The sequence below is a fragment of the Pteronotus mesoamericanus genome, unplaced genomic scaffold (genome assembly GCF_021234165.1).
Source record: "Pteronotus mesoamericanus isolate MK-2021 breed Mesoamerican mustached bat unplaced genomic scaffold, CSHL_Meso_final scaffold_36, whole genome shotgun sequence".
NCBI lineage: Eukaryota > Metazoa > Chordata > Mammalia > Chiroptera > Mormoopidae > Pteronotus > Pteronotus mesoamericanus.
In genome coordinates, this window is record NW_026555313.1 from 16,721,115 (window position 1) to 16,736,235 (window position 15,121).

Consider the following 15,121-nt stretch of genomic DNA (forward strand, 5'->3'; position numbering starts at 1 on the left):
GGACACTTTAAAAAAAAAGAAGCTTCAAGGGTGAAGGTGAAGTTAGGGCTAGAGGGAGAAAGATTGTGAAAAGTCACACATTAGCCATTTATAAGTTAAAAATTAGTAATTTTAGTCTTTGTTATAGACACCATTTTATTTGCATATTTTTATATTATTATAACACTTGGCTTTCTTATCCATCAGTGTATCATTTGTGATGCTTTTTTAGGCACTAAATAATTAGATAGTGTTTACTTTGTGCCATGTACTCTTTGAGGTGCCTTATATATATTAATTGATTTAATATCAACACAACCTGTGAGGTGGCTACTGTTTTATTCTTTATTTTACAGATGAAGAAACCAAAGTATACAGAAGTTAAGTAACTGGTATCAGGTCCCACAACTGATAAGGGACAAATCAAATGAGGTTGAACCCAGGCAGTCTAGCTTTAGAGTATATGCTTTAAGATAATTACAAACTATCACTCTTATGAAATAATAAAGCTTTACTTAATTATTAATAGTTTGAACATGTTTTAAGTTTTTAAGAAAAATTTTAAAAAGATTTATTTATTTATTTTTAGAGAGAGGGAGGGAGGGAGAAAGAGGGAAAGAGAAACATCAGTGCGTGGTTGCCTCTTGAGTGCCCCCTACTGGGGACCTGGCCCACAACCCAGGCATGTGACCTGACTGGGAATCGAACTTTGATTCACGGGCTGGCTTTCAGTCCACTGAGCCACATGGGCCAAGGCAATATATTCAGCATTTACTTTACAGAATAATATGGATAATGGCAGACAATAAGATACTGTCTCAATCTTCTGCCTGTCCTGAATTTTTTTTCCTGCTCTGAATGCTTGGTGTTATAGTTGGATTATTGACCAGGGTGAGACTCTTTCTGGGGTGTGAAAATCTTTGAGGTAATGGAATTTGCAAGACATCAGTTTTCTTTCCTGCTTTCTCAGAATGCATTATGATGGGTAAGCAATTGCTTTTTTAGTCACATAATAAAAATGCATTGAATTTACAAAGCATGATGCTGAAACAAGAAAACATAAATAGAACAAGGCTGGGCAAGTGAGTGTGGGAGTGATGGACAGTCCATCTATTGTTTATCTCTTTATTGTGCACAAGGTTAGAGCTTGTGGGCTTCCTTGCAGTATAGCCTGTGTGCATTATTTTTTTCCTTTTGGTGTATCACTCTTTCCTATTAGGATCAGGAGGTTAATTACAAATATGAGAATCAGGATTAGCTATTCCTGAGAATAGTGAGAATGGATGTACTTCTGCAGCTCTTTACTCTTACTCTGTTATCGACCCTACTTAGAAAGAGTGACCAGGAACGACAAATACTTGGAACCTGTGTTGCTTGAATTCCTGTCTCCTGAGCCCAAGGAAGACGTCACTTGTTGAGTGCAACACTATTTCTGAGCCTGGATTTTGCTTCAGAATCCTTAACAGTGCTCCCAGCATCCTCTGTCAGTCAGATATGGCATTCAGATAACATCTATTTACTACCTCTGACTAGGACTTTAGAGCTACATCTAGCTATGACAGAGATCAAAATTGAGACCTGAAAGAGGTATGAGATATCTCTTACCTAACATGAAAAAACTGAGGTGGAAGAATGTAAAGACACTTGTTTAAGTTTACGTTTGTACTTTGCAGCAGAACTGGAATATAATAGGTTTCCCACCTGCTAATTCAGCACTTTGTCTTAGCCGCCTCTGTACTGCTTGTCTGAATTCACCCAGATTTCTCTGAGTCTAAAAATTTCCCAGCTTCAGAGAGTATCTTTGCTCACTATTTGTCCACCTTCCACAGTGACCTGAGATGAAACGTGTTCCTAGCTTGCTGGGGCAGGACTCGCTGCTGGTCATCTTGGAAGTGGCAGCCGGGAAGTGGGGCATGGAGGAGCACTGCTGGAGCATGCAGCCTGCTTGTGTCAGCAAGGGACACCTGTCCCCTCTCCCTGTCACATGACTCAGGGAGTCAGTTGTTCTGGGGGTCTCAGGTGATGCAGGAGCTGTGCCCGGAGCCCTTAGGGTGTCCTGGTTAAGGGTGCAGACTCTGAAGTGGAATAGGCCTCTCTTCAAAACCCAGCTTCATACTCACTGAGTGACTTCAGGCAAATTATATTTCTCTCTCTGCCTGAGTGTCCTCATCTGTAAATGGCTGTATCTCAAAAGGCTGTTGTGAAGATTAAATGAGACAGTGCATGTAAAGTGCTTAGCACAGTGCATGGCAGATACTAATAGCTACTGAGTGATGTCACAGAAAATGGTGAAATAAGGAGTTCCAAGAATTTGTCCCTCCACTGATGCTACCATTAAGATGGCAAAAACTGTCAGTAAACCTTCTCAGAACTCTAGAATCTAACTTAAAAACAAAACAAAAAAGCAACCCAAACCCTCACATCTATTAGGGGAGTGCTTATGAAGAAAGGCTGCCAAAGTTTGACATTTAAGAAAATCTTTCAGGTAACTGGCTAACTGCTGCAGTTACACAAAGGAGACTTCAGTGACCACACAATAAGAATGCAGTCTTTGCAAAAATAGTTTAGAAAAAGTCACTAAACAAATGGATAACTCAACGAGCAGCAACAGCATACCATGAAGAGAAGGGAGAACCTGATTTCCAGTGTTATCACTTAATAGTATTCAAAATGTCCAGTTAAAAAAGACCTACAAAGTAGGAAAATATGGCCTATTCACAGGGAAAAAGAAGAATTTGGAAGGAAGGCCAGTCATTGGTTGTTGGCATCTTGGAATTTAGCATAATTATTAAAAGAAGACTTTGTTGGTTATTACTGGCAATACCATGCTTTCTTTTGGTTTTATATTGTATTATGGATATTATAAATATTTTGCCCCTTTCTCTTATTGGAAAACACCATTTAGGGAAAAATGACCAGTTTAAACTTGAAGAATATTAAAACGGAGAAAATTTTACCCATAGATCAGTCCTTGAAAACATACATACTCTCCTCATTCTGTTATTTTCTTAATGCTCACAGAAATGAATAAAATTAGATAACATTCTCTGTATTTTAAATTATTCACTTATTAAAGACATTTGAATTTATCACATTATTCTTGTTTGAAATACGGTTTATTTGGTATGACATGAAAAATAATGCCTTTATGCCATAATCTTTCCCTATCTTTGGCTGCTCAGACATGCTACATTCCTATTTTCTTGCCGTTCAGATGCTACTGGTGTTGCCAGTAGCATAAGGACAATTTCTCCTTTCCTTGTTGAGTCACGTGAGTCATAGAAGCTCTGTAACCTGCGTGGGTTTGGTCATAAATCACACCAAAGTGAGGAAAGTGAGGAAAGATTCTTCCCACAGAGACTCAGGGATAGCAGGCGGGAATCATTTGTCAATGAACAAAAATTTTAGATTGGCTATGGACCTGGCTGTTCATATGTTAAAACTAGAACCAGAATTCTAGGTTACAGCTAGACCAGGTCTAAGTGGTTACAAAAAGCCTAATTTGTGTCCTGAAAGATCCAGTTGAACACCTGTGTGCCCCAAATCCACCAGTGCAGTGGACTGGCTACTCTCAACCCAGTCTCCTTTTTGGTCCAAAGCAGTGGCAGTAGAGATGTACAATGAAAACTTAAGGCCTTCATTCACACACATGATGGAGCCCTGGCCTGAGCTGGAACGTAGGAGGGTGCAGCAGAAGCAGGAACAGTCGTTCTCCTTGCATCCTCTAGAAGAGGAGTTTGCTGGTGAGAAAAACAAGCAGGATCTGAATGGCATCTGTGATGGGGCTGAGGAAGATTCTGTTGGCCAAGCTTTTGGTTGTGGTTGGAGTTGAGGCTGGATATAGGATTCGGGTTGTGGTTAGGATTGGGGTGGTTGTTCGCCTGGTCGTGGAGATCATGGAGTATGACGGTGTGGTCAGTGCTGGAGAAAAAAAATGACATCAGAACCTCTGGTGGGTAGTAGGTGGGCACTAGAGAAACGAGGCTAATCCGATTGAACACTGGAGCCAGAGTTCATGAACAAAATTCGGTAAGCATGTCTTGTGGGCCAGGTGTTTGTAGAAGAGGGACAAAACTCTGGGGTACAGAATGTCAAGGAAAAAAAGTAGGAACACTCTCAACCGTTAAGGTCTACACAGGAAGGAATTTATACTTAATTATATAACTACTGACTTTGTTGTTGGATTGGTTGTCAGTCCTCAAGTGTCCTGAATATTGTATTAGATGTATCAGTGCAAATATGATCCAGAATGGCACAATTATTTTTTGTTGCTGATTTCAAAGGTTGCATGTAAAGTTTGTAAGAACTGGTTACTGCCCTGGCTGGGTTGCTCAGTTGGTTGAAGCATTGTCCCCGTACACCAAAAGGCTGCAGGTTCAATCCACAGTCAGGGCACAGACCTAGGTTGCAGGTTTGATCCCTGGTCCAGGAGCTACAGGAGGCAACTAACCAGTGTTTCTCTCTTACCTCAATCTCTGTCTCTCTCTCAAATCAATAAACATATCCTCAGGTGAGGATTAAAAAAAGAAGCTAGTTACCATCCAGACCTGAGGATGGCTACTCCTTCTTTAAAGTAAGTGGAAAGAGTTGCTGTCCAAACCCCTGAATCTCTTTCTGTGGTTTCTGAGACACTGGTCATTTTCCCATGCAGGACTTGACCACACATTGGTTTTCTGGGGTTGCCTCCCTGAGAAGCAGGGAAAGCCAAACCTGCAATGCTGGGGTGGGAAGTGGGTGGTGGGTGGGATATCTGATCCAGGAAAAACTGGAGCTTGGCAATGATGCCTTCAAGGGTCTGAGCTGAACACGAGGGGACTTTAAAGAAGGGAAATGTCCAGTGATTTGCTTAGGCCTATGATTCTTCTGCCTGCCTGGAGGGTGCCTTTAAGTCTGTGGCATTGCCTTATCTCATTTAGCATTTTCCCAGACATTTCTCTGGCATCTTACTGAACCAGAAAGTCTGACACAACCACTATATTTTCATTTTTTTCAACTGGATTTTATTGGTTGGATTTTTTAGTGTTTATTAGCTGGATTTATTAGTTTATCTTCTTTCAGGGAGATAAGGAGCTCTGACTAGAGACAAACTCCCCCCTTCCCCCTTTCTTAGCACTTACTCTCCTGTTCATCTTGAAAATGTCCTTGAGGAAGAAAATAACATTCAGTCTTTTCACCGAGGGAAGACCACCAAGAAAACAGTTGAGGCTTTTATGTAATAGTTCCATCAGGCATAATCACTTTAAAATTTGTTTTTGAAAATAGGTATCCCTTTGACCACATTTGCATTGTGTGACTGGTGGGAAAATGGGTAGTGTAGTCAATGTACTTCAGTATTTGGGGGGCTCCTGAGGAGGACTTGTTATCTGGACATTGAGAAAGATAAATGTTTTTTGTTCTTGGTTGAACCTTGTATTTAAAAACTTAATTAAAAAAATATTGTTTTTTAATAGATTTGATGTTAGTCTAAGAAAAGTGTAAAAAGTATAAGATGTGGAATCTGAGTCCTAAGATTTCCATTTACCTTCTGTGTGACCTTAGGCAAGTTACCTATATTTTCTGAACTTCCATTTGAATTTGTTTTAGCTCTAGAGGGAGGTGAGAGAAGGAAGGAGACAGGAGAAAGGAAGGGCAAGGAGCTTCAGGATGGTTTGAAGTTGAGGACTGCAACCTGTGAAAGACCAGTGGAAATTCCTGGTGGTAGTGGTGGCAGCCAAAGGCCATTCTGGGAACGAATGCAATTTTTGGTATTTTTATGCTGTCAATCCTCTGTGCAAACCTGCCCCCTCTTCCCTATAAAGTCTGCTATACCTGTGGAGGTTTTAGGTGAGTCGGAAATCTGTGTGGAAATTGAGGAAGGAGCTGACTTCCATTTTGGTGTCTATATGGCATTGATAGAAATGGCTCCTGAGGAAGCAGGATTCTGGAGCCACAGGTGAATGTGAGAACATAAGGCCTCTAGAAATTGGCAGAAATCTTGGGGATGACTTTTGTTCTTTTTTTTTCTACAGGACATAGGATGAGAGGTTGAGCTAATCTTACTTAGTTTTCAAGGTGCTAGAAGGCTCAACTGGTATCTTGGTAACGCATGACTAGAAGACTTTTTTCTGGGGTACTCACAAAGTAACTTTCCAGGCTGATTGAGTTCACTGTCAGATATATAAAAGGACTGCAAAGGAACTTACCGTGTTTTTTCAGTTTCAGATAAGAAAGTGTAGCCACTTTGTCCGCATCGACAGCAAAAGCTCTGTGGAGGGTAAATCAATGGGAGATAATGGTGAGGACCTCAGCCGTGGAATTCACAAGTTCCACTCACATTTCAATCTTGCCAGAGGATCCCAACCTCTTAGTTCCTTTTGTGCTTCCTTTTTCTATAGCACAGTTAGCAGATCATTAAATACTGGTCTGCTCTATATTGTCTTAACTAAGATTCTTCCTGACCTTGCTCCAGAGGAGATCATGTCCATCCCTCACCTCAACCAACTTTACCACCCTGAACTCCCCACAGGCTGGTGTATGCCTCTGGTCTTTGTTCAAGCCAGTCCTTCTGCCTGTAACATCTATCCAGACCACATCTTCTCACAGACTTAACAGTAACTCTATGATGTTGTTTTTTCTATTATCATTAATCCAGACAGATCTCAATCAGAGAGACATGCCTCTCTACTGCATTGTCTTGCTATGAACCTCTCCCTGCATCGGAGGGCCAGCTCCTTGAGAGCAGATTCTGTTGTCAACAATGACTAACACATAGTAGGTGCTTAATGTTCATTAAATAGTCTGTAGAGCTTGGTGTGTTGTTTTTATACAAATAGGTCCATTGTATCAGCCTCTTGTTTATACATTCAGCAATTAATTAATGAGAGTGCACAGCATGCTAATCACTGTGCTTGGTGCTGAGGCGACAGTGGTGAACCAGACAGGTTCTTACTCTTACCCTTGTGGCACTTATAGTCCCTTCAGAGAGACAGATTTTAAATGAATAATCAACTAACAAATTAAATAATTGATCACAGTGGTGATAGGTGCTCTGACAAAGCAGCAGAATTTGTGAGAGTTAAAACAGGGACCTGGAACTTATCTGGGAGTTTAGGAAATGTTTTCTTGAGGAAGTGACGTTTAACCTCAGTAATCATTTCTGTAAAGGCCTTGCCTCACCAAATCTCATTGCAAAGTTCATGGCCAGGCATCCTTTCACACGGCTTTTGTGCCCTAGCCAGCAGAGTGGAGTTTCCTGCTTTCTTTATCCCCCATCACATGTGCTGCTCCCCTCTCCTTGTCAGCCTTGCTGATCAAGGCCATGTGTGCACATTGCAGACAAGCAGAGAAGCCAGTGCATCATAGTGGGGTGCAAGTCAGGAAGGGTCTGGAGATCACACTGTCAGTGGGAATGTGCTCTTTCTATAGCAAATTGTCACTGCTTGGTCTTTTATCTTTTGTTGCTGTAATGAAGAGAGATGAAAGGAAAAGCTATTGCCCTAATTAGCCTTGGCTGGCCTCGAAGAGACTGCTCTAGCTGTGAGGCTGGATTGTAGCAGCTCCTTTTGGACTCGATTCTTACAGGCCACTCTGTGGGAGCCGTCTAGGCCCAAGCAGGCCCTGGGCACAGCGGGCGAGTGTGGGACGGCTTGACAGCATCATCACCACTGTCCAAAGAGACTTGGTTGCTGTTCACAGTGGACATGCGAGATGGTCAGACTTATGCTTTCAGCCCCAAATGGCAGGCCAAAACTGTAAGGACCTCTCAACAGCTGGTCTCTAAAGCAAACTTGGTAACAAATTCGTGGCCGGGTGGAAGGTTTTTGTTAAGGTGCAACGTGAGCCCCCTGTTTGTTTTACCTCAGAATGAAAGTGTGTCCATTTGGTGTGATATTAGGAAGCCAGTTATTACATAATCACACTTTCTGTTAGCAAGCCATTTCCAAAATGAATCTATGTTTTAAGAAATGATTCTTCAGTTTGAATATAGAGAATTTGCAGCAAACAGGGGGCCCAGTGACAAAGATTATTTGCTTGACCAAATTTCAGCCAGGCTTTGGAACCTCCTCCTAGGCATCTGTGCATTGCTTATAAAATCCACATTTAGCAAGAATCCTTCTAAGTCAGCTTAACAAAACTTCTTTTTTTCTTTTTAAATAATTTTTTGAAGATTTTATTTATATTTAGAGAGGGGGAAGGGAGGGAAAAAGAGAGGGAGAGAAACATCAGTGTGAGACAGAAACATTGATCAGCTGCCCTTTATACACGCCCAGGCTGGGATCTGAACCTGCAACCCAGGTATGTGCCCTGACTGGGGATTGAACCGGTGATCCCTTGCATTTTAGAACACCCAACCAACTGAGCCACACCAGTCAGGGCTAGCAAGAACTTCTTACCCTCGATATCTGATAGCCCTTAATGTTTGATTGAGTTCCTTCTTTTCTATCGTCCCCCAGATGATATCTTATCTTGCCCTTCAGTAATAATCCTGTTAGGTCCTTTTAGCTAGAAATCCCTCACCCACCTTACAGGCCTTGATGTTTCCTCTCAGTAATTTTCCCTCCACTGACTCCCATCCTGCTCTTTGGCTATAAATTTCCACATGTCCATTTTGTATTCATAATTGAGCCTGATTCTATACTGAGGTCTCTTTTCTCCTATTGCAGTAGTCCTGAATATAATCTTTATATATACATATGTATTATGAATGTATGTATGTGTATATTATTCATTCATTCATTTTGCTTTAACCATTGTCCAGCTCTGGTTTTCTCTAACACCAGTTCTTTCTGTTTATGTTGAACATATATGGTATGTGTGTTTGTGTAAACTCCTATAAATAAAAGGTAGGACAAAAACAGTGAGGCAGAAGAGTGTAGGTACTGAATTCTCCACAACATATTTAGATTGTATTTTGAGTCCTCCAAGATCAGTGTAAAACTGTATAAACCCAATATGAAATTGTAAAAGCCCAAATCCTATGTAGATAGGTTCTTACTGTATCTCGACTGTAGTTGTGTTCGTGGAAGGAGGAGATTTCCAGTTGGCCTCAAAGAGCCCTTCACGTGAGACCTTCATGATATACAGTACGCTGCTGTTGCAGGCGAGGTCTGCTTTGTGCCAGAGGCCTATCGAGTTGTTGTTCGTGTCCAGTGCTCGCAGGACCACATAGGTGGTACTGTAATTCACAGGAACAAATACTAGAAAGAAATGATAAGGAGATGATCAGCCATCTGTGTAGCAAGAAGGGATGAAGGTCATGAGATCAAAATTAACTGTGGGAAAAAAAGTTAAAAATAACATGTGCATGTAATGTGGTTCCATTTTTATAGAAGTTGAAAAAAGTCTGGAAGGGAAACCATCAAGATATTAACTGCGGTGATTTCTTGGTAGTGGGATTACAGATGAGTTTTCTTTTCTTCCTACTGGCTTTTTTTGTGTTTTCTAAATTTTCTACAGTAAGAGGTGGATAAAAGGAAACCTATTCTCAGGTCCTGGTTTTGTTACTTACCAGGGGTGGGTGGGATTTAAGGTTGTCTTTTAACTTCTTGAGCCTGGGTCTCATCTGTCAGATGAAGAGGATGAGTGTGCTCTGCCCTTCTTTGGGGGTGGGGGGGGCGTGGAATGTGGGAAGAGTAGGGATTGATGCATGAAAATGTGTCAAGTGCGCCCCCTGGGAAGTGCTTCCTGAAAATTGGGAATGTTATTACCAAGTTAAAGCAAAGCCTGTTTCCAAGTCCTGGAAATGCTGAAATTCTCCGTCTCTGTTGCTGAGGGTGAGGGAAGTGGGGGCCTTTGAACCCCTGGGGCCCTAATTCAGGTAACTATCAAATGACCCTTTAGAGATCCCTAACCTTTTCCACTCAGGTGAGTGTCTTATGACCTAGCCTGGCATGCACTCACAGGGGACCCCACTGACACTTGTTAATTCCACTTGTTAATCTCAGAATTCTGGTTTGTAATTAGAAGACAACTTCAAGAGAATATTTCATTTCCTTCCTTAGAAGATCCCTTCTGAAGGAATTCCTCAATGCTAAGGTGTTCGCTAGGGTACTTTCAGACTCCCAAAATTCCTTCAAGGACTTCTTCACAAAGCAAAGAACATCAGTCGTGTAGCAAAATAGGATCAGGCAGTCCTGGTTCTGAATTTCTAGCTTTAACAAGTCATTTCACCTCTGAGCCTCAGCTTCCTTATTCTTCATCATTCACTCCATGAATATTTATTGAATGCCTGCTTTGCACCAGGCCTGGTTCTAGGTCCAGACACAATGATATTATCCTTTCTGTAGGGAGATCACGATATCTTATCTTGGAAGGAATAGAGAGAACAATGCAAAGACTTTAATAAAGAGTGGATGTTAGAGAAATTGCAATTGTTATTGTTTCTAGCACAAAACTCTAGTCTGTTCTATTTATTTGCAGTTGCCAGTTAACACGGGCTGAGCCAGATTCTCTGGACCCTGACTTACTCAGTGAGAATCTGGCATTTGTCCTAGATGTGGGCAGGATGGTGCGGTGGACTGTGACAAGTGATGGCGTCATCCAGGTAGTCGTCAGATCTGTCAGCCCTCCCGTGGTCATGGTCTTGCCTCTGTCCTTTCTTCTGCTCTGCCTCTCTGACTCTGGCTCATGTCCTCCTTTCTTCTCTCCTGGGCATCTGTTTTATTTGGATTTCTGGTCTTCATGCTCTCCTCCTTTCAGGCTATGGCCAGATCAGACTTGGACACATAACACTTCCATCTGGAGACACTCCTCTCCCGGACCTTTAAAGTCCTCTTATTTCTAGAGCATCAAAACATTTCTACTTCTGTTCTGTCAGTTACAGTATCCAGCAGGCAGCTTTTATGACCCTCATAACCTAGCTCACTCTGCTCTCTGCGCTCCCACTCTAGGGGCAGCCAGTCTTCCTCTGGTTCTGCAGACTCACTTGACTCACACCTGGACCTGGTCTTTGTTCACATCTGGCTGTCTGTGTGGAATCCTTACTTCATTGTCATCACACATTTCATCCCCATTAACTTTCCAGGATCCTCCTTATGATCTACCTCTGGACCAACTCAGTCTTCTTTTCACTCCTGAAACATTTACGTTTTTTACTGTAGAGCTGAGTGCTTAATTACATTCTGGCTTAATTGCATACTGTGGTTTCATCTGCCTTGGTATCTGGCCAGCCCAGTGCTGGGCACCTGGAGGGCAGTAAATAACTACTAATTAATTGATTTTAAAAAGATGTGCATCCAATGCTGTATAGTGAATACCTTTAAAGCTGAAGATGCAGGGAAAAAAACAGGCAAGTTACATCCCTCTTGTCCATAGAAGTAAAAAATGGAGGCAGATGCTTAATTAGTACAATCTTAACACAAATGTCATTGCATTAGGGGTTTCTTTCAATAATATTAAGACAGACCCAGAGAATCTGTTCTAAGAGATTCCCTGAGCTGCAGTTGTGTCTTGAGACCTGCTAAGCCATTTATATATGACTTACCGATGTTGACACAAACCCTGAAATTTAGAGATTTCAAAATCAAACTAAGGAGAAGTTAGTTTGTGTGGGCATTTACTTGGTCTAAAAGTTAGTGCCTCAGCCAGCCAAGTCCTGTAATGACACTCTACAGGGAAATCATGGAGACTGTTTTGTAATCCTAGGTGTGGAATCTGGCACTTCAAACCTCTTGTGGGCACAGGGTTTTGACTCAGTGTAAATCATTCCTATGGTGTATTGCAGAATTGTAGCTCATTCTGAATGAAAGCAGAGGAAGTTTGGGGATGTACATTGGATCCTTTCCTCCTTGCCTTTTCCCTCTGCTCCACCACCGCCTCTGCAAATGCCACAACTTCCCTTTCACCCAGGCTGTTCCCCTTCACCCAGCATGTTCCATTTCAAGATGTCTTTCCTGTTTCAGGTGTCTTATTGTTCATCTTTTGACTCTTTTTTTCTCCTGTCTTCCTGCTTTCAGAAGGCTCATCATCCCCCTTCTCTGCACCCCGTCCCCTACCTTCACAAGGTAGGTTTCTATTTCTTCCATTTCAACAGGAAAATCCTTCACCTTGGGATGTATCTTAAGCCAGAGGTCTATAATCTCTTTTGTAGCAATTCCTCTGGGCCCCCAGGTCTTTCCCAAATACATGGTCACACATATGCCCTCCTTGTCTTCATCTTGAATTACAACATTATCCTCCCTGCCCAGTAGGACAAGATCCACTGCCTGAGCAAGTAGGACACAGTGAGCCTTATCATAACTGAGGCATTTGTGACAGTCCCCATGGGAAAAACAAACAAACAAACTATAAAGCTAGTACAGGTGTGTGAAGGCAGACTATAGCCATTTACCTGCTGAAGCCTGGAATGTGTAAACATGGGTATGGATATCACCCTGGTGGTCTCTGCAAAATTTGGTTAGTTTTAAGGGAGGCAGGATAACATAGTAGATAAGAAGACAGGCTCTGAAGCTGGACAGCCTGGCTGAACATAGCTGGACTGTTATGAGGTTCAAATATTAGTTATGTTACTAATGATCTTGGGTAAAACTTGAACTTATGTGTGCCTCAGTTGTCATCTGCAAAATGGAAAGGTACTAGCATTGACGCTTAGAACAGTACTCAGCACATAGTAAGTATCAGTTCTCGTTACTATAATCGAGAAGCATATAGTGTAGTGGTTAAGGACAGAGTCTCTGAAGGTAGATTCCTCATATTCGTATCCCTCCTCCATCATTTAAGTAGCTCTGTGACCCCCGAGCAAGTCTCTAGCATTTCTACTTCTGTTTTTCATCCATGAAACAGGAATGACAGTGGTCTCTACCTAATAGGCTGTTATTAGGACCAAATGAATTAATACATCTAAGCCACTGTATTAAATGTCATTATGAAAGCAATTAGAAAGCACTTGCCTTGACTTGTAGGTCTGGCTGGTCCCAAAAGGGATATTTATAAAATATTACTCGGTACCTTGAATAAAAGCATTGGATTAGGAATGAAAAGAACAAGATTCAGGAGCCAGTTCTGCCACCTACTAACAGTGAGACCCTGAGCAAGTCATTTATCTTCTCTCAGCTTCAGTCTCCTTATATAGAAGATGGGATATCAATGCTATTCCCGTCCAGTGAATTAGATTTTTCATTTGTGGACTAAATGTGAACAGTGCCTGCTGGAGTGGTGAAATATACAGTCATCCACAGTGGCACTGTTTTATCAAATGGGTGTGAAAAGATTACAAAGTGTGATGTAATTACTGTCCCTTAAGATAATAAACATGCTGATTTTAAGTCAGGACATGCCGTGGGTGTGCTCTTGCTGGGTCTTAGTTAGCCTGGGGGGACTTAATGACTTCTTGTCCCTCAGGTTGGCACAGGGAATATGCAGAAATATTTTCACCCAACCTACTCTCTCACATGTTCTCATTCTTTCTGTCCCCACTGCCCATCCGGGTCAAAAAACACAAAATGAGAGCAGAGGTGGAGAGTTATGTTCCGAAATTCTGGTAAACTCCCCTTAGAGAAAAAAGACAGCAGAGAGAATGGCGTCTACTCACTTGTGTAGGCCTTGTTGTCTTCATAGACATCTGCACTGGCCTTGAGGCCAGTGGTGGGGGTGACTGCCTTGAAGAACATGCAGATGTCATTGTCATTTGCAGCGCTGGCAGAAATAAACAGCATTCCGAGGCACAGAAACAGCCCCAGGGATGGCAGCGTGGACCCACGGACAGCCATGATCTTGGTTGGTTTGGGCACTGCTGGGTCTGGAGCTGGGAAAGACCTCTCCTGTTTATATGCTTTGGGGCTGGAGTTTCTGGGTGCGGTCATACATGCAAATTCATCTCTAACCACTCCCTGGCTTCTGAAACTTGTCACCACGATCCTTTATCAATTCCAACTTTGCTCAAGAAAGAGAATGTACTGATTATGGATTTATTTTGCATCTCACTCACCTTAGTACCTGCTATTTGAAGAAAGCTGTGGAGAAAGGTTTAATTCTGGCAAAATAAAATTACGGGTTGAGTAATCATTACATACCTGGCTCATTTAGAAGCTTCACTCTTCTCCCTGTGGGAAACTCAAGTATAAAAGCCTTCTTTTCTTGGAATATTATGTATCCACTTCCCATTCTCTTTAACTGAACATGTCTCCAATCCCAGTTCATTTTGTGACTAGCATAGAACAAAAAACATTGTGGTTCTGGATTTATAGTTCGAAAGAAACAGCTTTGGTCCATTTGCATTGTATAGCAAGGAAACTACTTCTAAAAATCAGAAAGCATGTTTTTCATATCTCTTCTCTGATTTACTTGCTGGAGGAAAAAAGAGGGCAGAAATATTCTACCATGTGAGTAGAAAGAAAGCAAAAAAATGTAGAGTTGAATCAAGGTGATATTTATAAACTATTTTTTAAGAGAAGCACTCACAGAATCGTGGAGCGAGGACCTCTGAAAAAGTCACTCCTCCAGAAAAGCAGTGAGAACACTAACAAAAATTGTCAAAAGTCAACTTTTTTTGAACTCTGGATATTAATCAAAGCTTGCAACAATCTGGGGAGCATTTGTTTAAGAAAAATGGCTGAATCTTTTTAAGGACAGTGAGTATTATGGCATTTTAATCTGTCTTATTCCCATCCCCTCACCCTATCTCTGCAGTAGCCTTTGAAACCAGCAGCCTTGCAATGGTAGCCATGAAAACCAGCAAACTGACAGCCAGTGTAATGGAACAGAATAGATTTGGAGCTCTCTATAAAAGCTGCATACTCACAGAATTGTCTTTATTTGACCTGACTCAGAATGTGAAAACAGTCTTATTGCTACGGCATTTGTTAAAAATAAAGAATGGGATTTTTTTTTTTTTTAACATTGCAGCTGCCTGAGGCTGTGGTTCCAATTGGGACTAACCAAGAGTTGAGCAGAAAATGTAAAAGAAAAAACTGGGGAATAAAATGATGGTTGGGGTCTTTGAAAGGGTCTGACAAATTCCTGGGAATCCAGAAGGACATGTGCGTGTATAGGGCTATGGACATGGCCAAGAAAGACCCAAGAAAATCTTAATCTTTCATTTCTGGCTCTGTACAGGTGGGAAAATAAGGCTATGGCATAGTTGTAAACTACCTATCTAATCAGTGAAGGTATGCCCCAAAACACACCCACAGAGGAATTTGGCAAAGACTGGGAAACATACTGGTAT

At 41.7% G+C, this 15,121-nt stretch overlaps 1 protein-coding gene across 1 annotated transcript; it reads right to left on the minus strand.

Moving 5' to 3' along the window:
• Positions 1 to 3,160: 3,160 nt before the first annotated feature.
• PLET1 (placenta expressed transcript 1) lies at positions 3,161 to 13,664 on the minus strand. Its single transcript, XM_054592426.1, has 4 exons — positions 13,487 to 13,664; positions 8,954 to 9,155; positions 6,162 to 6,223; positions 3,161 to 3,900 (listed from the first exon to the last, which is right to left on the minus strand). Exons 1-4 carry the CDS (start codon positions 13,662 to 13,664, stop codon positions 3,704 to 3,706), a joined length of 639 nt encoding a protein of 212 aa, XP_054448401.1. The 3' UTR covers positions 3,161 to 3,703.
• Between the last annotated feature and the right edge of the window lie 1,457 nt (positions 13,665 to 15,121).